At 33.7% G+C, this 24,859-nt stretch overlaps 4 protein-coding genes across 9 annotated transcripts; 2 read left to right on the top strand and 2 right to left on the bottom strand.

Annotated features, from left to right (window-relative positions):
• The first annotated feature begins 262 nt into the window (after nt 1-262).
• LOC112273378 (uncharacterized) lies at nt 263-5,846 on the top strand. 6 transcript variants are annotated; one of them, XM_090245472.1, is made up of 14 exons: nt 284-348; nt 502-585; nt 1,130-1,428; nt 1,613-1,822; nt 2,086-2,166; nt 2,385-2,471; nt 2,625-2,720; nt 2,867-2,920; nt 3,084-3,271; nt 3,584-3,815; nt 4,007-4,560; nt 4,731-4,779; nt 5,064-5,103; nt 5,325-5,846. In XM_090245472.1, exons 3-14 carry the CDS (start codon nt 1,186-1,188, stop codon nt 5,468-5,470), a joined length of 1,980 nt encoding a protein of 659 aa, XP_090101598.1. In that variant the 5' UTR covers nt 284-348; nt 502-585; nt 1,130-1,185; the 3' UTR covers nt 5,471-5,846. The 6 variants fall into 6 exon arrangements, with proteins under 6 accessions (XP_090101600.1, XP_090101598.1, XP_090101599.1 ...); XM_090245473.1 differs by having other exon boundaries at nt 284-363; XM_090245474.1 differs by lacking the exon at nt 5,064-5,103 and having other exon boundaries at nt 263-348.
• Nucleotides 5,847-9,638: 3,792 nt separating this feature from the next.
• Nucleotides 9,639-10,905, bottom strand: LOC112273069 (uncharacterized). The gene is made up of 3 exons (XM_024501420.3): nt 10,682-10,905; nt 10,283-10,420; nt 9,639-10,143 (listed from the first exon to the last, which is right to left on the bottom strand). The coding sequence occupies exons 1-3, from the start codon at nt 10,803-10,805 to the stop codon at nt 9,989-9,991; spliced, it is 417 nt and encodes a 138-aa protein (XP_024357188.1). The 5' UTR covers nt 10,806-10,905; the 3' UTR covers nt 9,639-9,988.
• Nucleotides 10,906-12,577: 1,672 nt separating this feature from the next.
• LOC112272942 (NADH dehydrogenase [ubiquinone] 1 alpha subcomplex subunit 2) lies at nt 12,578-13,535 on the bottom strand. Its single transcript, XM_024501142.3, has 3 exons — nt 13,371-13,535; nt 12,982-13,088; nt 12,578-12,782 (listed from the first exon to the last, which is right to left on the bottom strand). The coding sequence occupies exons 1-3, from the start codon at nt 13,454-13,456 to the stop codon at nt 12,685-12,687; spliced, it is 291 nt and encodes a 96-aa protein (XP_024356910.1). The 5' UTR covers nt 13,457-13,535; the 3' UTR covers nt 12,578-12,684.
• Nucleotides 13,536-13,782: 247 nt separating this feature from the next.
• On the top strand, nt 13,783-15,456 carry LOC112272941 (biogenesis of lysosome-related organelles complex 1 subunit 1). Its single transcript, XM_024501141.3, has 3 exons — nt 13,783-14,092; nt 14,672-14,877; nt 15,124-15,456. The coding sequence occupies exons 1-3, from the start codon at nt 14,014-14,016 to the stop codon at nt 15,223-15,225; spliced, it is 387 nt and encodes a 128-aa protein (XP_024356909.1). The 5' UTR covers nt 13,783-14,013; the 3' UTR covers nt 15,226-15,456.
• The last annotated feature ends 9,403 nt before the right edge of the window (nt 15,457-24,859 follow it).

Here is a 24,859-nt window from a genome sequence, read left to right as displayed (position 1 = left end):
GATAAGATAATAATAAAGCATCTTCTCTAATGAGAGGTTGCAAAATATAGTCGATAACAATATCTATATTTTTATCACTTTAGTAAAAAAATATAAATTTATTATTTATCTCAGCTAATATTTAATATTAATTAAAATTTTATCATTAAATTCATAATTTTATTATAAAACATACTTATTAAAAAAACTATTTATATATATATATATATATATATATAGAGAGAGAGATTGATATACATAGCATCGGGTCGCCGCGCGCGGAGACAAGATGGGGTGTAGGGGAGGGGGTGCTTTTGCTGGCCCCGGCTGCTGCTCCTGCTGCTTCCTTTGCCTTTCGGCCTTGCTTTGGTTGGGGCTCCTTCGGTACTCTTTTATTTATTTTTCAATTGAAAAGGGTGGTTTGCAGCTCATGTTGTCGTTGTTCTTGTTGTTGTTGTATTCGCTGTCGAGTGAGTTGGTGGTGCCTCGTTTCGAGTCTGAGGAACCCTTTCATATTCGCAGTAGTCTTTGCCGGGGTCGATCGTCTCGGAGTGCGCTTTGAAGGGGTGGTCTGAATCGAGGAGATAATTCGTGCTGCTAGTGTCGGTGAGAAATTTCTTACGTGTATTTAGAGATTTTTTTTTTTTTTTTTTTTTTTTTCTTTTCTCTCTCTCTCTCGCTCTGGTTAGGGTACTGGATGGATTCGTGTCAATTTCGGTGTTGAGTGAGTGAATTGAAGTTGGTTGAAGATGAGCACGTGCTGAGGATGTGTGGAATTTTAAGTATGAAAATAAAGTTAGATGATAGATGTAAGTGAGTGGGAAGATGTGGGTTTGACGACGGCGTTAGAGGAAGGTCCTATAATCCCTTCATCTTTTTGAATAGCATATCTGTTTCTGTTTTTGATAATTCGTGTAATTTAAAGGTTGACATCACCGCCCAGATTAAATTAGGTTGATGATTTTTGAGCGTTTGGGTTTCTCTGCACCTGACAGTTTCTGGGGAGCATTGGAACCCTCTTTGTTGTTTCGTGGTATTTATGAGGAGGTGATTTTGTTGGCAATCTTTCAGGCTTCTTATGCGGTGTTTGTTGTTGAGTCTATCATCCGAGGTGCGAGGATTTGTGAATTGAAAACAACTTTGTTTGCAGGGTCGGGTTAGGACAGATCGGCTGTGAGATACACAGACGATTCGTGCGCAGAAGGTATGGAGGTGGAGAGGGATAAGATGACAGTGAGCGTGGTTTATCGAGGAAAACCATACACGGCTGAGGTGTCACATGATGCGACAGTGGGAGAGCTCGGGAAACAGTTGAGTCACCTAACTGGGGTAGCTCTTCACACGATGCGGTTGCTCCTTCCACGAGGTCGACAAAGTCGTTTTCCTGCTCTCCTTCCAGCTTCGGAGCAGCATTCCTTCATGACCCTGAAAAGTGCTGGCATATCTACGGTATTGTTATAACACTCATACCAGTAGATGCTTCTCTTGGCAGATTTAGATTCCAAATCAGTTATTGGACTTGTCAGTTTAGAGTGTTAGTGCTCAAATTTTCTGTGCGAGGGATCGTGCGTGTCACAAATAGTTGCCTTTGTTATCTATTTCCTTGCGTCTTATGTGTCACTATTTGCTGTAGGGCATTGTCTTAAGAATGATGGGAGCAACTGCAGAAGAGGTAAAGGAAGTATCTCAACCCCCTAATAAGCGCGTCGATGGACGAGTCATTGGGTTTGATGAGGAAGAGCGCAGGGAAAAACTACGATCAGGCGTTGGTACTCGCATCCAGCTTCCTAAGGGACCATATTCATTCTCCGATTTTCGGACTCTTGCGCTCCCGGGCATCGAGGTAATAATGGCTTTAGAATGTTTCTTTTATTTAATTTAATTTTTTAAAAAAAGATTCTGCTGAGATAGTATGAAACAGATTTATCCTTATGCGAGAAAAATCCGTAAATGCCTATATAATAGAGGTATTCATTTCCTAATATTTCGATCATTCTCGGAGAGGGAGCATTGTTAGGATATTTATCTATTCATTTTATGTATATTTTACTTTTCTTTAGTGAAATGCATGCTGAAGTGTTCTGACTATTGGTTTCGCTTGAGCAGTTGCACCCTCCACCACACAAAGCTCTCGCAATTATGCACAAGCTCGCAAGTGACCCTGGCATAGTGGCTATTATGAATAAGGTAAATTATACACGCGAACGGTTGGTTGTGCTTGACTTTGTAATAGTTAAATGACCTTGTTCACTTATTTACTCGTTAGCTTCCTATATCTTTGAGTCGGGTTGATATTAGTCAATGCAGCAGTTAATTTATTACTTATAATTGTTTACCCTCTTCAAATTATATCAGCGCTAAGGGAGGTCTCTCATAGTACTAACTAAAAATATTGTGTCATGCAGCATAGATGGCAGGTGGGAGTAATGACAGAGATGGCTCCAGTCGGCTATGTGGGCATTAGTCCGAAGTGCCTTCTCGGGTTTAACAAGGTGATACCGGCAAGTTGGCCATTTCGATTTGTAACTTTGGATTCAGTAAGCTTCCAAATTAATGAAGCACTCAGGATAAAATGTATGGGTACTGTATTGGAAAAGACTTGATGTATATTCTAAAAAATATTTACGCATTTCCTGTATGTGTAGAATCGGGGGCAAGAGATATCTCTACGACTGCGGACGGATGACTTGCGAGGCTTTCGCAAGTACGAGAGTATGAAGAAAACATTGTTACACGAATTGGTAAGTCTCAACGGAAACAGATGAAACTTTTTACTTTAACTGTATTAGTTCTTAATGAACTTTCAAGATCTTGTTCTGGTACTAATATAAGTAGTACAGTACACATGATATTCCAAGCTTATACTTAAAGTGTGTGGTTCTTGCAGGCACACATGGTCCACGATGAACATGACGAACACTTCCATGCTCTGGACAAGCAGGTAAGCTATGGTTCAAAAACTTAGGTTGTTGTGACCGTCATCGTCGTCGTCGTCCGCTGTTCTTGACTGTCATAATGAAAGTTGTGTTGTGATTTTTTATACGCCGACTTGGCTTTTTGATTCTATTATTATCCTAACTAATGGAATTTACCGCTTGAAACAGCTAAACCAGGAAGCAATCGCTTTGGACTGGACGAAATCCGCTGGACACACTTTGAATGGGTCTAGATTCATAGAAGATGACGACTCGCCTATGGATGTTGGCGGGGTCAGCAGTGGACATAAGCTTGGTGGCATATCGTTACCTTCATCAAACATTAGAAGTACAGCCGCTCAAGCTGCAATAATGAGGTATGAAACTGTATGTGTTAAAGCTGTTGACTTTTAGGAAATGTCATCTGATTAGTAAGTTCTTCATTCTTTTAGGCGTAATCTTCTTTCTCGTGTATACATGCATCTGGATCACATCACGCATAACTCAAGTATGTATATGAACACAATGTAAGAGTGTCTTCTTATCACTTGAGGTTTAGAGTTGTACTAAGTGATAATGCAACCTGGTTTCATGAAGAATATCTTTGTAGCTTTACTTGTGTTATCCATACTAGTGCGTTTTGGTTTTGAGTATCATGTTGCTCATCTTACAAGTTATTGATTGTGCAGGTTGGAGCAAAACAAGCAGACTTCCGAACTATCGAAGGCTGATGTCTTCGCAACTGCCCAGAGAGCTGGAATATCGGAGCCAGACCCAGATGAATCAATGGTTCATAGAAGTACAAGTCTGCCTTCATGGTCCTCTGTAGAAATATCTAACGAACCGGACCCAGATGAGATAGCAGGAGAGATAGTGGTTACTGCAGAGGGTCAAGCGACAGGAAGGGAGCTTAACGATCAGGTAAATTCAATGCTTGTGAAGGTTCTGCTTTGGAGTTATGTCGTGTACCTTCGCCACTGAGGATTTGAGGCTATTTATTACTGCAGAGCTTTGAGGATTTTACATTTTCATGTATTGACGAGTCTACTCTCGAATCTCTTTCAAACATTTTACTGTTTTCAAGGTCTAAACGCGATTGTTTGCTTGAATAGAATGCAAGAATGGAGCCCGATCCAGACGACGCATTGCAACACAGTGAGGAGCCTGACCCTGATGAAAACACTTCTAGCCCTCTAAATCATGCGCTCTTACCAGTTATGGATACTAGAAGCCGAATACCTGGCCAAGTCTATTCACGCACTGAGCCCGATCCTGATAATCTCTCTATTGATCAGAAGCACACTAGCTCAAGCGGGTTTAATGAACCAGATCCTGATGATATGCTCATCAAAGAGGAGGCTACTCAAGAACCTGATCCAGATGAGCGTATGGAGATGGTTGGTGAGCCCGATCCGGACGAATCTCTGCGCGTGAATGAGGAGCCCGATCCTGACGCAAGTGCCGCTGAGAGTGGTAGAGTTGAGCCTGATCCGGACGAAAATGCACGTGACCTGGATCTTGGAATGGTAGACGGTGAAATTGCCAGAATACAAGATAGTACAGCTGCTGCAATGGCACGGCTGCAAAATGCCATAACCACTCTGAAGAGACAAGCAAGTCCTTCTGAAACCAATGCAACTATTCAAGTATTGTTCACTATTTTCAGGTATGTGCCTCAGTTGAACATCCTGTGACTTTGAATGCCTATGCTTTGGTTAGATACTCTTATGGACTTGTTTCTCCTTGTTAATACTGGTAAAGCTATCACACGTACACGACTTGTCCTTGTGGACATAATCTTTCAAAATTGCTTATGATGGTTCGTTTGTACTGTAGGAATGTCATCGACCATCCGAATGAAGACAAATATCGACGCCTTCGGAAGGTAAGTCGTGCACTCAGATGAATCATCCGCTAGCATTAACTTTTTTACCTCTTGTCAGTTACAGTTGTGGGGCTTTATGGGGATTATGGTGTATCTTTTCGCAATACTTTGAACCTGGATGGACCTTTCAGCGAAGCTTGGTCAATTGATTGCGTTCTTCTGAGGATTTATTCGCCTATCCAGTTTCTTTGCTTGTATTGAGTGACTTGCCGAAAGATTGTCGTAGACTATGGGGAATGATGCTCAATTGAAAAGTTGGTATAAATTTGGGTAAAACTTTGCAGGGTAATCCTACTTTTCATAATCGGGTTGCTAAGTTCACAGGTAAGATAGTGTTGCCGAGTGCCAATCTACTCAGCTGCCATTTAGTTTTGCGTTATGACTCAGAGACTTGAACTGAGCGGATTGTTTCAAATAGGCTAATCCATTAAGCTAGTCTCAAACTCAAGAATTTACGAGGTTACAACTTAAGGATTGGGTTCAGATAACTAATAAGCTGTTCAATTTCGAGTGGAGTATACTAACGATGACCGAAATGAATGCAGGGGCAGTGGAAGTCCTGCAAGCCGTTGGCTTCACTGATGGAGGGAGTCCTCTAGGCTCAGGTGGCACTGATTGCTTAGTTCTTAAGAGGTCGGACCCAGGGTTACTCTGGCTTGCTCGCAGCATGTTAGAGACCTCTTTGGCGTAGTTTTTGACGTGGGTTTTCCTTTTCAAACTCAATATGTGGTAAAAAAAATCTGAGTAAGTTTGTGATCAAAGTAACATAGTATATATGGAGTATGATATTACCTTACTTCATGAAAGATCACAATGACAAGACGGAAAGCTTACGTATATATGTATATACATATGTGTTGTGTCTAGATTGTGATAAAACTAAAGGTTGTTGTTCAAATATGTACTACTGATGTATAGAGGTTACAAACGTGACCTAATTTATCACCTCATTGATACTTATCTAAAGGGTGTGCCTGGCGAGCTTCTTTTATGTACAATCGGTGCCAAGCTCAAGTAGTACAATCCAACGGGTGAAATCAAAGTTTTTGTTTTTGTTGAGCTTCTCAGCCCTTTGTACTGTCCCTAGAATTTACATCAGGATTATTCTCATTTTAGATGTAAAGATTATTGTTTAAGAAAGCCCAGTAAGCAAGAGACACATCAAATAATTAGGTTGTCTTTTGTCATTAATAATTGTTTCACTATTCACATTTTGATTTTGCTGTTGAATTGCTAGGTGTGTATGTGTTTATATATATATAGAGAGAGAAAGAATTGTTAATGTTACATCCTCAATTGATATCACCACATCCTATGTGACTTCCACACAATTTAAAATGACTAAAAGATCTGCTTTTTATCCTTAGGGTGCATTTAGTAGTTCAATATTTAACCCCAATATTTTACCCAAAAGATAAGTTTTTTATGGTTTTGGTAGCCAAATTAAAAAAAATCAAAATTTTGAATTAAATAATTTTTGAGGCAAATAATCTGAAAATTTAAAAATAGCTTGTATTTTATTTTTATTATTATTATTATTAATTTTTTACACAGTATTCATTGTCTCCTTTTCTACCACAACCTTTTTTTAAAGCAAAGAAACAAAAAAATGTGCGCAAGAAAGAGACATATTATTAGATGTTTGTCTACAAGGAGGAGACATAGAGTGCAGTAATATCAATTGGAGATGCAACTTTAACAATTCTTTGTTTTTATATATTTACTTTTTAAATCTATTTTAAAATTGATTTGATAATCTAGCATTATTGATTATTTATCTAAAATGACCAGATTCATACATTATATTAAATACATCATTGTTATTATTGTGTTTTTTTTTAAATGTCTTCTTTGTTTTGAAAATAGGTTGCAATATTTTCTATATATTATGCAAGGTTTGATATTGAGTTCAATGTATTTAAAAAAATAATATTCACTACCAAAGAAATTGTTCTATCATAGGTTGAAGATATTATAGGCTTGTAAATGCAAGATCAAATCATTCTTAACAAAACTGTATTGTACAAAGAAAAGCCATACCAAACATTAAACAAAATATTCATAATATATTAATTTTGACTTAATAATTCGTTAATTTTATCTATAAATAGACTTAATAATACGAAAGATATAATTAAAAATGAATGTGGATGATGATAGCAAAGTAAAATGTGAAAAAAAATAAAGACATGGTGCTTCAATTTTTGATATTTTGCCAACAATTATTTGAATTTATTTATTTATTTTTATTTTTATGTAATAGTTACCAATATACAAACACATTTTTTCATGTAGGAATTCTAAATTAAATATATATACACCACATTCCTAGGATTTATGCTAATCCTATTGCAAGTCTAAGAATATCTCTACATATATCCTTTTAAATAGGCATGCAATTGAGTTCATGCTCTTATAACTCACTATTGAAATTAGTTTGTTCCACATTTAATTTCCACTAGTTTATACAATATAAGAACTTAAAAGCACGAATGCTTGCCATATAAATATAAAAAAACAAAAATCAAAATGACTTAATCTCCTTTTGAAAAGTTTGAGAAGAGAATTAAACAAAAAATATACAATCTAATATAAAAAAGAAAGGAAAAGAAAAAGAAAAAAGCACTTAACACAAAGAGTAATGCAAAGATAAAAATAAGAATAACCTCAAAACTATTATGTAGAAAAAGTTTAATTTATTTCCAGAAACATTTTTATTATTATTTTTAAATATAAGATAAATTGAAGGTATACAAAGATAGATATGTAGAGGATGTCAAAGATAAGGAACTATACAAAGAGATGTATAATTTATATCCAATATATATATATATATATATATATTTATATAAGCATATTCTACTAAATGCCATTATATATAATAAATAAGTGTTTTCAGGCTAGAATCAATGACATAATTAAAAAAATATTGTGACATATATATATATATATATATATATATATATTTACATACATATATTGGCAATTATACGACCAAAATTTTATCTTAAAGATGTTCCAAACCTTAATGCAAAGTATGCAATATGCATAGAGAGGTGCCTTAAAGTAACGTGTGAAAATAAAATAAAAATATACTTTAGATGCTCTTTTACTTGACAATATGCCACTTATTACAAAAAATCTTAAATGTAGATGATGAAAATCCTATAAAGTTTATCCTAAAGAGCATAGTTTGTTTATGTCAAAAATATTTGCACTTGTATATTAAAAAGTCAATTGGAGGTGTCTTTAATATAGTTTTTTAACATTGAATTGGTGCGAAGGTGAACAATATTATCAACAATATGGATTTCTTTGTTTTGGGTTGTACATTAGTACATTAATAATAATTATAATGTTGGCAACATTATTATTTTTTAATATGTGATATATAGTAATAAATCTGTTATTGCCATTAAAGTTAGAAATATTTTAAAACATAAAAATAAAAATAAAAATAAAATATAATTTTTTTATTAATTTTATAAAAAAAACTTCTATTAGGAAATAATAGAAAATATAATAATGATTGTTGATAAGTCTATTTTGTATCTATAACAACTTTTTTCCTTCCAAAAGTTTTGTTTGTTGTACAACAATCTAAATGATTATCTTATTTAGTTAGCTATTTGTAAAGCTTGATTAATTCTTTATTATGATGTTATCACAAATATACATGCCATTAGAAGTTTGTAGTGTTGGGTATTATTAGAAATTGTGAAGAATAAAAATGTAGTTTGATGTGAGAATATTGTTACATCTTCTAAATCAATTAATATTATTTCAAAAATAGTTCTTCTAAGCACTTAAAAGTCAAAGTCTTATTTACAATGTTATTTTTTGATAATCTTCTTACCAATAGAATAACTTTTTAGATTGCATGAGCTAGAATTCTTGGCATCAACATGTACATTCTCTTTCTTGTATAAATCATTTTTTAGATTCTAAATTCACCCAATGCTTATAATATTGCAAAGTAGTCTTTTACACTACATTATATCTATTGTCAATAGAAGATTCCATCCATTTAAAAACATCTTGCTATAAAAACCAACTATAATTATAACAAATCAAAAAATAAAAGATTGTTGTCATAGTCACTTTATTTACATCCACTAAATTTGTGATTGTTACAATAAATCTTTACATGCTTCCAAATGTTATCTTTTTTGATTGATTCCATGAATGGTATTTCAAGAACTTGTAAGAAAAATCCCACAATCATATTTCTCTTCTTAAACATAAAATTTATTTATTTATCTTTTCAAGCTCCATAGTTGCAGTGGTTTCCTTTTGACTTGCAAGAGTTGAAGACAATAAAAGGCTGTTCAAAAAATACCAAACTATTGATCAAGCATTTCGATTGCAAAGTGACAAGGAAGGTCGCTACATTGAAGAGGCCTAACTCTAGTCTAGGCCGTCTTTGGAGCCTTAATTGCAAGAGAGGTTAACCAGCAGCCAATAAGCAAATACTGAGCATTAAAGCACAATTTTTACAAGATGATCTGTCTCTTGGATATAACAACGTTAGTCCTGGGAATACTCTCACACTGGCAACGGGAATAATACTCATAAAATAATGAGACTGCCTTCTTAATTGTGCAATTATTTTCTGGTTAATCACACGTCATTTTGAAGCAATCTGATATACAAATTTCTTACCGAAGTCGTTCAAACAATAGTTTGAAAGTTTGTGCTACGCCACGAATATACACTAGGGATAGTGGTAAAACCTTTCTGAAACATGCGAGACAGATTGCACATGTTCAGTGTGTAAGTGAAACCTTTCCCTTATCGACTGATACTGCGCAGGTGGTTTCAGATCATTGTCTTCAAATCTGTGGACTCGAAAGGTTGGATGTAATCAACACATATTGACACGATTTCTATTTATGTACTTACTGTATGAAAGATAAGTCCTGCAAGCTGTGGAGGGACCAAAAGCTTCCTGACGTGCACATTGGGAGAAAGGAGACCGAGTATCTGGACAGTCTTCATTTCTCCGCACAATCAAGCCCTCACACTACAACTCATTATGAAACAGCCTCAAAGAACTAATTGCTTCCTAGAATCAAGGTTAGAGGCATCAATGCATAAGATGGAGGGTGTCGACAATGAAGACGGTGTCAGAAACTAGACAAAATTATATATTACAGGCTTCAGTGGTAGAGAAAGGTGGATAAATCATCGAATGATCGAATTGCAAAACCTAATCGTCATATGACATGTGAGGGGCAGCTTCACAACCAGGATCGAATGGGTCCTCGGAGCCACAGCAATGCCAATACTGAGAAATTTCGCCACCCCCTACAGTGTCCATTGTTCCACCCGTGTACACGCTCTCGAATTTCCTCTTCGTCTCGCCTGCAACCACGACATTATTGGGCCATTCATTCCAAATCGCAACCGGTTTTACAAACCATGAGCTGCTGATGATTGCGAGTGATTTTCCAGAAGGATGCAAAGCGCAAAATGAAGGAGAGGAGGGACTGATTGCACTGACCTCCGAAATGTGCAGTATGAAATCGACAAGCACGCGGGTGATTCTCGAGTGGGTTATACTTCTGCTTGCATGAGCGGCATGTCCGGAGCTCAACCTGGACTTCTTTCTCTCCACTCCCGCTTACTTGCGCGCGGACCCCTGCAGGCACGCAGCGCTTGGTTACCACCCAAAGGAGCATCACAAGCAGATGCAAAATCCAGAAGCATTATCAGACAAAACTACCGCCACCCAATCTCCAAAATCATCCACAAGCAGATGCAAAATCCAGAAGCATTATCAGACAAAACTACCGCCACCCAATCTCCAAAATCATCCACCCCACAGACTACAACCTCTACTCTAAAAAACAACATTCCACAAACACGCCGGCATTCACAATGTCTGCACCGAAATTCTCACCGTGGTTCACGGATTGCGAGACATTCACCCTCGCGGTGCTCCGCGCTCGCACTATGGGACTGGCACCCACAACCGGAACATGGCGGAATCGCAGCAATGGAGGGCACAAAGTCGCAGTCCACATGTTGCCCAAATGTTTGACCCTTCTCTCAGCACCACAAGCACGACGCAACAACGAAATCTCGGCGCTCGGGAAGCCCAGCAGAGGCACAATCCACCCTCACTCCTCTTCACAGTGGCTGTGCAAGAACGGCACATCTCGGATTCATTCTCCGCAAAGGGTACAATCCGAAACATGAGGCTAGGTCAGCAAATAGTGCTCAGCTCTTCCCTTGGTAATTTTTTTTATGCCTTTTGTTTTGTTTTTAGGGGATGTTAAAAAGACCCAGACTTTTATTAAATTGACCCACCCATCCTAACTATCATGAAAAATAAAATAACATCTAGATCCAAAAGAAATTAAAACCAACCACATTCAGTATGATTACCATAATCTTAATCATGAGTAGATTAATTTAGTAAAAGCCTGGGTCTATTTAATATTCCCCTTTTTTTATGTGCCAATCTTTATTTGGAACTTAGGGACTTGGGGCCCAAGCAAACAATACAAAGACCAAAAGAGTTGGGGGAGAAGGGGTGTTTAGAGCAACATTGAGAAATGGCAAAACTTGATAATAATATAAACAATAAACAATCTCTAGTGGATGTGGATGGAATCAATCTTGGCACCACCTCTTCAGTGCTATCACAATCCATTGTCTCACTAGTTCATCATCATTTGGTACTAATTTTGGCATTCAATCTCACATGATTTTGCAATACTTTCGGTTTTGTACAAACTATTGTGGATTATTATCAGGTGGGCCAAAATTAAGACTAATACAACTTATCCATATACCAAGTTTTTGAGGCAAAAATTGGGCACTTTCCTTATCAAAGTCTTGTGTCTTTAGTATGTACAATTCTACAAATTTCATAATAAAGAATAACTTTGAATGACTTTGTGAAATATGCTTTGTGAAATGTGTTTAAAAGAATTCCAAATTGTAGCCAAATTGTCTAAAATCGTTTAAATTGTCTAGGTGAAAATATTATGAAAGGCTATTGGACTTGAATGAAATAGTACCGTGATAAAATTCACCCAACATTGTAGCTATTATTAGATTTTACAAACTAATTAAGACATAGAATAAATTGCTAAAAACAATAAAAATTGGATCAAAAGTGCTAACTTAACTTATGCATCACATGCATAAGTTGGTGTAACTCATATTTCTTTTAAAAACTTATATCGAACATAGAACTATATTCAGTGTGACATAACATGCAACTCAAGGTATTGCAACAATCCATCCAAGATGGGACTCTGTATATGTTACAATCTCTTACATTTCTTGTATTCTTTCAGGTCAAAGGTCTCAATCTGTTAACAGATCAGGTCTCCATCTAACAGCTTTCATGGTGACGAATAGAATAGTATCTGTCTATGCCAACTGAAACGGTGTCTAACGATGTCCATAATGGCATAGAAATCAGCTTAAACAAGTGCTTGGTTCCAAATGATATCTTCAACTGATATACACACAAGAGATGGAACCTTAACGAAGTGTCTCAAATCATCACCTCCTATAATTCTTCATTGACAATGTAAGAGCCAATTCCGAGCCTCTAACTACACTCTCTATGTCCGCAGGAATTCTTATACATAGGAATGCAGAGTCATTCATTTATGATAAGTCTAAACAACCATTCACGAAGATGAAAAAGAAGAAAAAAATTATGCCCTTGTCATCGCTTTCAAGGAAGAGGGATCACAGCTACATTCTGCAAACAAATTCCCTCGCCTTTGCACAGTTGGGCAATCAGACACATGAGGCAACTACAGTTTGAGTGATATTTTCAGTCAAACAAAACAGAAAATATCTTTTATTGAGCTTTCAGTGAAACAGACCTCAGTTATTGATAATAAGTGAGCACTGCTCTCGGGTATGATACCTCACTAATTAGTCTAAGTTGGGTTGCTTGACGATCTTCTCCAACAATGCATCGATTTGTTGCTCAGTCAAACCATCCAGCGCTACGCTTCTTTCCACACCATTATCTGTACACATTTTATGTCCACACCATTGTCAAAAGTCACCACCTCACTAACCGAAGCTCGGTAGGATCATGCGCATTTAAAACTTTGTCTAACCTGAGAGCAGACATGATTTCCAACCCTAATCTCAACTTTTAACACCAGATCATGACACTGACTAAATAATGTATTCAAATGGAGAGGATTTTGAAGCGGTACTGACCATAGCGGGCCCAAATGCGAGGCTGCACGCCGCTACACTCACGAATCAGGATAGGTAGCGTTGGGTTCAGAGCTTTCAAGTCAGCATAGTTCCTCTGAATAAAATTTCTGCAATTCATACGAGCAATGTCTCAAACTTAAACTTCATAATTTACTGGATTATGAAACAAAAACCTATGTTGGAATCTACAAGCCGTCAATCTTGATGAGAGGAGACCAAAACAGTGCTCCCCAGACCCTCAGAAACAAAACCCTAATTCTAAATTCAGAAAAGGTTGATTAACTTCGCTACTCGAACAATCGGAAGAAACCCAGAATGGCCCAAGAAGAGATCTCGACACATGCTCCAAAATCCAAACAATGCAAAGTGAAAGTGACCGCTAGTAACACCTGGTGACAGTGGACGCAGGCGAAGTCTGGCAGCAATGGATCCGAAGTTCCTGCACCACCTGCGACAGCTTCCCTCGCCACGACATGATGTCTGCTCTCTTCAGTCCCTAGCCCGAACTATCAAAAGAAAGACACTAACGACACGCAAAACCCTACAAGTCCTTCACCGAATGCTACAAATTACAGTGACAATTAGGTGCAGATAAGTGCTTGGTTGAACACACCCACATGACAAGAAAGTGGTGAAGAAAACAGGAATATGCTGAATGAAGCTTGAAAACTCATTCATCCAAGGTATCTCATTCTTGTCCTTCGTCTCCACCTTCGTGAGTCTTTCTTCTCGTTTGGAGTTTGCCCGAGCAAGCCGAGCTGTATTCGGAACTAATTCGGAACAATCCTAAATTTCTGGTAGACTTGTGGCTGCATCGGTGATCAGAAAATTTTGCATCAAGTCGAATTAGGGCGTTTCTCGAAAGTGCTGTTACGGAGCGTAGTGAAGCAGCCCTCATGAAGCTGAATATTCCGACAGGAGGATGAGCTGCGGGAACATCGCGATAATGTTTGGGGAGCTTTGAGAAGTGGAGCGTTTTTAGGAGAATTCTCTTTGCTCTGTCTTGCAGAATCAGAAGGCAATTTGTTTCAAATGGGGAGTTTGGATGTCAGCATCGCACGCATGATGCAGAAGCATGCTTACGTGTCTGCTCAGCATCGAGAACGAGTTGGTGTGTTTCGGCACCCATCCTTTTGGCACCTGTCAGATTTGTCACGCATTTTGGTGTCACGATTTTGGGCTTGTAGGTGGAAGACCTTCTGTTCATTTAGTCCTATATTTTGAAGTATGCTGAGCTTTTCGAAGAGATTATTTTTATGCCCAAGAGCTTATCGCAACAGTTGAGGTATTCGTCGATGATCTGGCTGCAAATTACCAATCATGGATTCCAATTTGGCTAAGCATGAGGGCATCGCGCAATATGAATTGCATCATATTGTAGGTGGTTGATGTTGCTCAGAAGTGGTGCTTCAACTGAGCTTAATGTCTCAGTATTCGCTCTCGCTGCTTACGCAGCTACTCCTAAGCCGGACCTTGATTCTTTTTGTTATTAGGGTTTTGGTTGGATTTTACCATTTGCGATTTCAGCTAGGTTTCGTTTAGGTAAAAGAAGCCATAAGTGGACGCAGAAACACATTGGTGACCTACATGTGTCCTGATCCTCCGTGCTCGATATTGATTGTAGTACAAAGTGAGTGGTTTTTTCAACCTTCATTTGTAATTGTTTTTTGTTGGGTCTGGCTTCGGACAGAGACGGCCAAAAAAGATGCGCTAGCTTCTGCAGCTGTAGTTTCCAACCTCTTAGTGGAAAGCGTTAACGGAGGTGTGCAACAAGCCTTCGTAAATGAGAAGCGAATTGAGATGGAGGCCCGAGCGCTTGGTGTCACGATCTCCAAGTTCGTGAAACAAACCTCGCAATGGCTCACTGTTGTTCATACCTTCGACACAGCACTCAAGGTCAGCGGCCATTAGTCCGGCTTTCGTATGTCCTCTAGAAAATACAACATAACACACATCACCAACCATCATCAGTAGGATAAAACTTCATTGTTCTCAAGTACCTTGACATATTTGAACTCATAATTAGTACTGGAGGAGAACCTGCTGTTGTTTTAGCTACAGTTTCTGCCAGCTACAGTTTTAGTTGCATTGAAAGATGCAAAGTTGCAATTCTTAGCTTCCATGGTATCATCGTGACTGCAGGAGATTGGAGATTTTGAAAATTGGGTCAAGACTATGGAGTATGACTGTGCACAGATTGCTGGCACACTGAAGAATGCAGTTGTAGCAAGGGAGCAAAGATAGCCCTAACTCATCAACTGGTAAACTGGGTTTTTGCAATCACAATCGGTTGTGTTATACTAGAGAATCTCAAAGCTTGTCATACTTTACCCACACGACTGCAGAAGTGAGAATCAGTAGGATTAGATAGCATAAAAACAATGAAGTTGTCAATATGTATGTGTGTAACTGATGATTCTTGTATTTTGTGATTAAAATCTACAACTTTAAAGTTGTGATATTGTTTGTTTTGTACAGTTGATGTGGTTAGAACAATTTGTAGATAATGAAGATGTGTTGTGTTGCATTTGCTGGATTTTGATATACTGGATTTAAGTGATCAAATTTGTTTTTGTTCTTTTGTTGATTGGTACGTGAGTATGTAGAATATGCATTCAACAACATAGATTGTATTTTTTCCTATAAATATGTGGTTAGTGTCACTACTTATTTCTGTATATTCATGTGGTTCCAAACATTCATGTTATATCATAGTGGGGATTATAAATTCATTATCATCAATACAAAATTTGATGCAACAAATAGTTGTATAGTTTCAGATGCAGAAGAACTATGTTTCTTCTACATTTTAATTGAGCAAATAACAAGATGACAATCTGATCATCCAGCTATATTCAATGACAGACTTCAAGAAAGAAAATGTGGATAATAAACAATTTTAAAAATCAACTGTATTTTGTTTCTGTGCATCCTGAAAACCACACTGATACAGTATATTACATAAATCGTAAACAAGTGTTTATAACTATACTATCAGAATTTTAAATTTTTTGAAAAGACTGAAAAATTAATTTTTTTTAAACTTAAATGCTACTAAAGAACCAAGTTAAAAAGAAGTAGAACAAATTTAAACAGTCACTAACTTGTAAGAATAATCAATATTAATAATATAAAAAGGATAAATGTATTTGAATTTATATATATATATATATATATGTGTATGTTTTCTTCATTGATATGCATTAAGTAATATCATCTATAATGTAACTTATTCTACTTTCATTGTTATTTACTTATTTTAATATTCCTACTTTGCTATTAATCAAAGGCTTTCAATCCTAATGCTTTTATCAATATATAATGTTTATCCTTTATTAATACTTTTGTCAACAAATCAATAAGCATGTTTTCTATTGCACAATATTTTATATCAATCACTTCTATTTCAATCTTCTTTCTTATGAAGTGATATTGAATGTCAATGTGCTTGGTCCTTGAATAACGTTTTGGATTCTTTTCATTTGCAAGACATTCTTAATTGTCACATTTCATTGAAGTTGCTTCTATTTGCACTATTCCAATATTCTCAAAAAATTATCTTAGCCATATTACCTCTATTGTATGATGGCTTGTTCCTATGTATTCTACCTCCATTGTTGACCTTGCAATTATTGATTGTTTCTTGTAATTCCATGAAATAGCTCCCACTCCAATAAAAAAAATATATCTTTTTTTTGACCTTTTATCATTTACATCTCCATTCCAATTTGTATCACAATAACCATATAAAATAATATTATTACATCTAAGATATAATTTGAAATGTAAAGTACCTTTTAAGTACCTCATAGTCTTTTTGATGGTTGCTCAATAGATTGGTCCAACCTTTGTATTAGTTCATAACATTCATTGCATATATAAGATCCGCTCTTATGCCAACTATTATATACATAAGTGAGCCCACTACTATCTTATATGGAACACCTTGCATTTCACCTTTATTTTTAGCAAACTCTTCATTTCTAAACTTCATCAATTTCAAATTGGCCTCCAAAGCTGTATCCATAGGCTTATATTCCTCTATATTGAATCGTTTCAACACCTCTTCAATGTACTTGCTTTGGCTCATTATAATGGTCTTCTCAACACAATCTTTCACAAATTCCATTGTTAAACAATAGTGAAGTTCTTCCAAATCACTCATCTCATATTTATTTTCTAATTTTGTCTTCAACTAATCCATCATCTTCAACATATTAGTTAAGATTATCAAATTATTAACATAAAGGATGACAATCAATATGAACTCATTTGATTACATTACATTCATCAAATGATCAATCTTACTTCTTTTAAATTCTTCATTTACAAAGAATTACATTACATTCTTCAAATGATTAATCTTACTTCTTTTAAATTCTTTATTTACAAAGAATGTGTCAATACATTGATATCATGTCGTTGGTGATTGCTTGAGCTCATACAAGGATTTCTTCAACTTATAAACAAGATGTTTGTCTTCTTCAATAAATCCTTGAAGTTAATCTATGAAGATGTCATCTTTTAAGCTTTTATTTAAAAAAGCCATCTTTACATCAATTTGATGCAACTCCAAGTCTATTGTTGCATCAATTGCCACAATGGTTTTAATAGTGTTGAATTTGGCTACGTGAGAAAATGTCTCATTAAAATCAAGAGTAGCAACTTATGAATAGTCTTTAGTAATCAATCTAGCCTTGTATCTTATAATATTATCTATTACATCCTTCTTGGTTCTAAACACCCACTTATAACCAATTGAAGACCAATTTGATCAAAATTGAATCATTTCTCATGTTTCATTCTTCATTAGTGATTTATATTCTTTTTTTAAAGTATTTTTTTACTTCATAGTATTTGTGGACTTCATTGCATTAGAAAAATTCAATGAATCAGCAAAGAATGCAATATTGACATGTTCTTCACTTGAAAAAAGATGTATTTTTTCTATTATTTATTAAGTTATTTTTATCTTTCAAAGGATATCTTCTTTCAATTGATAAAGATTCACCTTCTTACACACTAAGGTCTCTTGCAATCTTTTTTTTTTCTTCATAAAGCTTGTCTCTTTATAATTAATAGTTGATACTCCACATAATCATTATCTTCAACATTTTAATTGTCTTCATTGCTGATTCTAGCAATTGTAGACATAATTTGGTCTTCTTTCTTTCGCTCTTCATCTTCATTTATACCTCAACCATCTTCATTGTCATCATCTTTTTTTTCTTTTTTTATTGGAATTGAAGATGTGTCCATAAATATACCATTATTTTCACTTGGTTACATTTCCAAGTGCTCACAAGTACTTTTATACTTCAAAAATTCTACATCATAATTCTTGATGATCTTCTTGATTTTAAATATATGAGCCTATATGCCTTGGTACCTTCAGAATATCCAACAAATACATATTTTGTACTTTTTGTATTAAGTTTGGACCTCATACAATTAAATATCTTTGCATAGGCAATACATTTAAAAATATTTCATGTATAAAAATTAAGGTTTCTTGCCATTCCAAGCTTTTGGAGAGTCATTGATACGAATGTACTTTTAGAGCACCTATTTCTTGTATATACTATTGTAATCATGGCTTTTTTCCAATATTCATGGCCAAAATTTTGTATATGAAGCATAGTCCTTGCCATCTCTATAAATTTGTAATTTTCTCTTTTAACAATTCTATTTTGTTGTAGAGTATAAAGAATCAATGTTTATCTTACAATGCCTTGAATCTTCAAAAATTTATCAAAATAATTTGATATATACTTACATCCATTATTTATATGTAATACTTTAATCTTGCACTCACATTGCTTCTCTATAAGTGCCTTAAATTCCTTAAATCTTGCAAAACACTCACACTTTGCTTTAAGAATATAAATCTACATCTTTTTTGAAAAATAATCAATAAATATGACAAAATACCTTGTTCCTCCAATTTATGGTATTTTTATTAGTCCACAAATATTAGAATGTATAATTTCCAACAATCTGCTAGTATGTATTGCAGCTTTTCTTGAAAATGAAGCCTTTTGTTGTTTGCCTTAGATACAACTTTTACAAACAAGTGTCATGGTATTATGGCTAAATTGATTAAAATTGAAGCTACTTACTATAAATTATAGTTACTTTATATTTTTGGCATTCAAATGACTAAATCATTCTGCCAAATTCCAAACTTATCTTGATTTTGTAGAAATTCAATAAATGCTACTAATTCAATTCTATTCTCTTCTTATAATTGATGAAGTAGAGGTTGCCATTTCTTAGGCCTTTGGCAACATATTTTCCATCCAATGTCTTCACAAAACATCCATTCATATCAAATTAAACCTTATAACTATGTGATACAAGTTTGCTCACCAAAAAGAGGTTTTTTTCCATCTTTGGCATATGTAAGACTTCCTTCAATTTGATCTTCTTTATTTGATCATATACTACAATCTCTATTTCAATGGAGCAAATTTTAATGGCTTATACTATGCCATTGTCTTCCAAACAAATATTTGTTGCTAAAATTACTTTATAAGTGTCAAATCAACACTTATATGGTGTCATGTACTTAATAGCACCTGAATCTATGATTGGCATAGACATGGCAATGATAGAAGCCCCTTCTTATGCTATGAAAGCATAATCATCTCCACTAAAACTATCACTAATATTATTTGTATTCTCTCTATTATTTTTCTTAGCCTAGTAATAATCCCTTGCAAAGTGACTTGATTTTTTATAAATATTATAATTTTTTATATATTTTTTTAAAATTATTATACTGATAAAAATAGCTATCTTAGCCTTGTCTTGATAATAGAGCTAAATCATCACTTTGAAGCTGATTTTCTTTTCTCTTGGTTATTTCATGAACTAATCTTGATGTGACATAATTCATAGTAAGCTCATTTATATTGATAGACTTCAATGCCACAATGAGGCAATTGTTGGCTTTTGAAAGGCTCATGAGTAATATCAATACAATATCCTTATCACCAATTGGCTTCTTAACAACTACTAATTGATTTGTAACTACTTTTACCTTATTAACATGAGTCATGACATCATTTCTTTCTTTTATCTTTATTGTTAAAAACATCTTCTTTATCCATAGAATTTGGCAAGGTTTTTACTCTCATAGATGTTGCAAAGAATCTTCTATGCTTCTAGTGATCAATTGCAAGCAATTACATATAAAAAATTGGCATCATCAAGATTTGTTGTAATTATGCCAAAAGCCTTCTTTTCACAATATTCATATTTCTTCTTTACCTTGACATCAACATCATTATTTGGAAGCTCTTTAATTTCATCAATAATGTTCCAAAAGTCCAATGAAGGAAAGAAAAGCTCTATTTTCTTCTTCCAATAGTAGAAATTTTTATCTCTAAATTTCTTAATTATTCTTAAGTCTTCACTTTCACTTGAAACCATGTCTAATGAAGAAATGTATAAAAAAAAATCAAAAAAAGAATAGATAAGGCTCTTAAAATCAACAAAAAGATGTTGCCTTGAAAATCTAAAATACCTCCTTTGTAAATAAATTAATAATTTTACTATTTAATCACTCTCAACTCTCGTAAGAACACTTCTAATCACATAATTGACTTCTTATCACTATAAGAAGACCTTTTAAGAAATTTAGTACATAAAAGCATAATACTAACGTATCAATGATGTAACTCAAGAAAAAAACTTAACACTAGTATTTTATAATATTTTTCTTAGGTGGTTGATACCTTTTAAGACAATGAATGCATTTAACATTAAATAAGAAAAAAACTATTTCAAAAACTAGATACAAAAGGAAATTTAATAGATATCAATACTTGATATTAACAATAATTATAAAATCTACTCCTCACAATAAAAAAGACTTCATAGAACTTCAAAAACTTACAATTAAAGATAAGTGGATCCATAATCTATTGAAAAAAAATAATTTTGAAGTTACAATATATAAAATCAATAAAGTTGCTTACAAAGAAAGTATGGAATAAGATATCTCTTACTTCTAACATCAATTATTTATAAAAGGTGGCTGCTGCCATAATTGACAACTTCCTTCCTTTATTGAATACATCTATCTAACATTCTATCAAAACTATCTACTGATATCTTATCTACTATAAGAATATATATATATATATATATATATTTAGTATGTTTTTTATATCTTTAAAATTCTTTGTCCGTTGTCGTGATGTAACATGACTAATAGGTGAAAGAGTGTAGAAATTATTATAATATAGGAGATCTTAGTTCAAAGTATTAGAGCAAATTATCTTAGAAATATAATTAATAGTCAAAAGGGTAGTAAAATAAAAAAGTACCAATGCTGCCTTTTAGAAAGGTGACTTCTACTTACTTTGTAGGACCATAAGTAAGGCAAAACAAAGTAGATTGGAAAAATAAATGATATAGACATCTTTAGAAGGAAGTAAAGAGTAAATTCTAGCAAAAATTTTCTTAGAAAAACTAGATATTGATATCCGGAGAGGGCCAATTATGAACTAGGGTCGAAATCAGATCCTAAGGCACAAAACCGAGTCTCGACGACAATTCCGATGTTCTTTTGCAAATCAAAGAATGGAATGTAATAGCAAATTGAATAAGGTTTTTATGAGTATTGGTTTTGGGTGATTTGGAGTTGTTATGATTTTGTAAGAGCTTTACAAAGTCAAGATTGTTTTTGGATGACTTAGAGGTTTGTGAAATAAAATAGGGTTGATGTTTCTAGTGATTTTCAAAGTTTTGTAATAGATCTACAAGTGAAATTTTGTGGATTAATGGTCATAGTTGTGCTTAATATGTGTTGTAAATCTTAGCTCAATCTAATAGGTGAAATGAGGATTATTGAGGTTTAAGTGAATTAAGGTCTCAAAAAGTAGAATTTTAGGTCTAGTGAGGATTTTTAAGATTTCTTGCAATCTCTTAATTGGATTGGAGTGAAATTTATATAAGAGGATATAAGACTTGTTTTTCTATGTATATAGAAATTTTAAAATCAATCGAATAGTGAAAATGAGAGATATTAGCTTTGGAAGATTGGTATCAAGGTTGGAGAAGGAGGCCAACCAACAACCAAGCACGTTTTTGAGGTTATTGTCTATTTAATAATCCGATCCTTTTCAAATTTTTTGTGCTTATTTTCAACTTAGTTTTTAAGAAGTTTACAAAATTTGAATTAAGATCAACGGTTCATTCATTAGTTATTGAGGTTTAAATCTATTGTAGGAATTACTAGGATTTGGTTTAGGATTTGGTTAGGATTTGATTTAGGATTTGGTTAGGATTTGATTTAGGGTTTAGGATTTGGTTTAAGGTTTAGATTTTGGTTAGGATTTGATTTAGGATTTAGAATTTGGTTAAGATTTGATTTAGGGTTAGGATTTGGTTTAGGATTTGATTAAATTTTGGTTAGGATTTGATTTAGTATTTAGGATTTTATTAGAATTTATTTAGGATTTAAGATTTAATTAGTTTTGGCCTAAAGTTTCAATGAAGTTCAATAGGATTTTAACTAGGATTAAATTAAGATTGAATTGAGATGTATTTGAAATATATTTGTGATCATTGTAATATTTCTTTAAGATTTCTTATTATTTCTTTGAAATTTCTTTGAGGTTTCTTTGAATTTGATTAAAGCTTACTTAACATTATTATGATCTAATTAGATTTTAGTTAGTATTCTATTAGAGTTAAGATTTTATTGTTGCAATTTTTATTCTATCTTCCACAGCCAGGTATCCAGAGCATTCTCAAGCAAAACTTCACATATTATAATACTGTTCATCTACTTTATTTGTTGGCCTTCTTATATACTAAGAGCCAATTCTTTGACCATTAGAAACTTCCATAAATTAATATCTTCTATAATATAATTTAATCTATTTTTATTTTTACTTATTTATTTTAATTTATATATATATATGTATATATAATTTAAAATAAACTATCTATTTACTAAATTGATCCATCCTATTTTAACTATTATTACCATCATTTCTATCTTTTTGCTCTCGGTTCCAGTTCCTTCTGTTCTTAGCTCTCATCTTAATCTCTTTCATTTCTAACATGGTAATTATATGATATTTTTTGAGAAGTAAGATAGTAGATTGTTGTATATATACATAATAGAGCTTCTAAGGCAAAGAAGAGATGTTCCAAAATCCATAGGAACTCAATATGCCTGAAATTGGTATTGTAGTTGTTTTGATTGTTGCCACAATTCAAAAGCCTTATTTACTTGCCTCATCTTCTTGAATACATTATTGACCATCATATTATCATAGATAATAATCTTCTTATTCTATTGATTATATATTATATTTTTTAGACGTGTAAAATAACCAAAAAAAATAAATAATCAAAATTGATCTTTTTTATAAATTCTTTATATTACAACATGAAATCAATTAAGTTAGATTAAACAAAAAGAATAGAAGTAAAATTGCTTATGTACACTTGCCATTCATTTCTAATCTCAATGATGAAACTTGTGCTAAGCATGTAATTAAATTTTCATATGCATTTTGAATCTTGTATAAATTTGTTTTGTTATCTAGTCTTTAGTCAAGTCTTTGTTGTATTTCTTATCAACCTAAAGCCGCTTGCTATCCAAGTCATCATGTTTTGAAAAGAATGAGTTTTCAAGATCATATAAAAGATCTTATACATGACCTTTGAATTTACTTATTAAGGCATTTCTAAAAATCCACATAAATGCTATAGTTGTGCCAAAAAATATGATTTTTTTATGTCTTAAATTGAGTGAGAGGTTGTTATTTGTGTGCTATTGCTGCAAAAATGCCATTAACTTGTAACATTGTAAATAGAAATGTTGAAAGGTTCATATATGGACTAGATTTAAAATAGAAGTAATAGTCTTTAAGAATCTAGCAATTATAAATTTATATTCAACTTTAAAAAAAAAGATGGTCCTTATAGGAGTTCTAAAGGTACTTGTAAGTTTTAATATTGGACCTTACATCAAGAATGATGCTTCACTAAGTAATTAATTATAGCAACAAAAAGAAAAAAATGCTGAAGAAGGTAAATGAGTTTTCTAACTTATGTAAGTTATATGCCACTACTTATAGATGGTCAAGTCATTGCCACTATTCTAGGGCTAATCCAATTTGGACTTTGTGTTGAACTACTACAAGAATATGGCACTAGAAAAATGAAAAAAGAAAAAACTAGACAATAAAATGTTCTTACACAACTAGGCACAAAAGCTTGCTGCTGATTTGCACCACTTGGTAGACCATAACCACAAGCTAGTAAAGCACTTGGAGAATTTTTTTTGAAAAAATTGACTGAATTTTTACAATGCAATTGATTTACAATAAGTTGTATACAATTAATTCAATTCTTACAACACAATTGATTTATAATAAGTTCTTTTGCAAGTATTTGAAAAGGAGAAAGAAGTGATCAATTGGCTAAAAACAACAACATTTGGAATTGATGAAGGAAGCTAGAATCAACTCATTGAGTAGAAATATAATCAGCTCATTGATTCAACCTAGTAAATTATTGCCGACTCTTCAAGCTTTATATTGCAACTAAATGAGGGTTGGAAACATGGAATGAGGAAGCATTTCATTCAAAAGGATCATAACACCAAACTATAATTTACTGAGATACTAACTTAATATGAGTATTGAGCAATGCTCATATAAGTACAAAGAAATAAGATGAGATCCATTTTTTTCCAAGATAAGTAGATGTGAGATTAGATATTCATAGATATAGATAATAATGTAAGTAAGAGAATGATAGAATATAGATGAATGTTCTAATATCTTCCTTCATTGTAAAATTATCCATGATAGAGGATATTAAAAAGATAATTGTGTAGCTAAGGTTGTAT

This window comes from Physcomitrium patens, chromosome 20 (genome assembly GCF_059467195.1).
Source record: "Physcomitrium patens ecotype Gransden chromosome 20, ASM5946719v1, whole genome shotgun sequence".
In the NCBI taxonomy this organism is placed as follows: domain Eukaryota; kingdom Viridiplantae; phylum Streptophyta; class Bryopsida; order Funariales; family Funariaceae; genus Physcomitrium; species Physcomitrium patens.
This window is presented reverse-complemented; position numbering and strand designations above follow the sequence as displayed.

What these genes read in the sequence shown, in the direction of transcription:
- LOC112273378 (XM_090245472.1), top strand. Translation starts at nt 1,186, where the DNA reads ATGGAGGTGGAGAGGGATAAGATGACAGTGAGCGTGGTTTATCGAGGA. An exon ending in TTGCGCTCCCGGGCATCGAG is followed by an intron (nt 1,823 to 2,085) that starts GTAATAATGGCT and finishes TCGCTTGAGCAG; the next exon opens with TTGCACCCTCCACCACACAA. An exon ending in AATATCGACGCCTTCGGAAG is followed by an intron (nt 4,780 to 5,063) that starts GTAAGTCGTGCA and finishes AAAACTTTGCAG; the next exon opens with GGTAATCCTACTTTTCATAA.
- LOC112272942 (XM_024501142.3), bottom strand. Translation starts at nt 13,456, where the DNA reads ATGTCGTGGCGAGGGAAGCTGTCGCAGGTGGTGCAGGAACTTCGGATC. An exon ending in CCTGCGTCCACTGTCACCAG is followed by an intron (nt 13,089 to 13,370) that starts GTGTTACTAGCG and finishes TATGAATTGCAG; the next exon opens with AAATTTTATTCAGAGGAACT. An exon ending in TCGCATTTGGGCCCGCTATG is followed by an intron (nt 12,783 to 12,981) that starts GTCAGTACCGCT and finishes AAATGTGTACAG; the next exon opens with ATAATGGTGTGGAAAGAAGC.
- LOC112272941 (XM_024501141.3), top strand. Translation starts at nt 14,014, where the DNA reads ATGGGGAGTTTGGATGTCAGCATCGCACGCATGATGCAGAAGCATGCT. An exon ending in TCAGCATCGAGAACGAGTTG is followed by an intron (nt 14,093 to 14,671) that starts GTGTGTTTCGGC and finishes GGCTTCGGACAG; the next exon opens with AGACGGCCAAAAAAGATGCG. An exon ending in CCTTCGACACAGCACTCAAG is followed by an intron (nt 14,878 to 15,123) that starts GTCAGCGGCCAT and finishes TCGTGACTGCAG; the next exon opens with GAGATTGGAGATTTTGAAAA.
- LOC112273069 (XM_024501420.3), bottom strand. Translation starts at nt 10,805, where the DNA reads ATGTGGACTGCGACTTTGTGCCCTCCATTGCTGCGATTCCGCCATGTT. An exon ending in CTCGCAATCCGTGAACCACG is followed by an intron (nt 10,421 to 10,681) that starts GTGAGAATTTCG and finishes GCGTGCCTGCAG; the next exon opens with GGGTCCGCGCGCAAGTAAGC. An exon ending in TCATACTGCACATTTCGGAG is followed by an intron (nt 10,144 to 10,282) that starts GTCAGTGCAATC and finishes TCGTGGTTGCAG; the next exon opens with GCGAGACGAAGAGGAAATTC.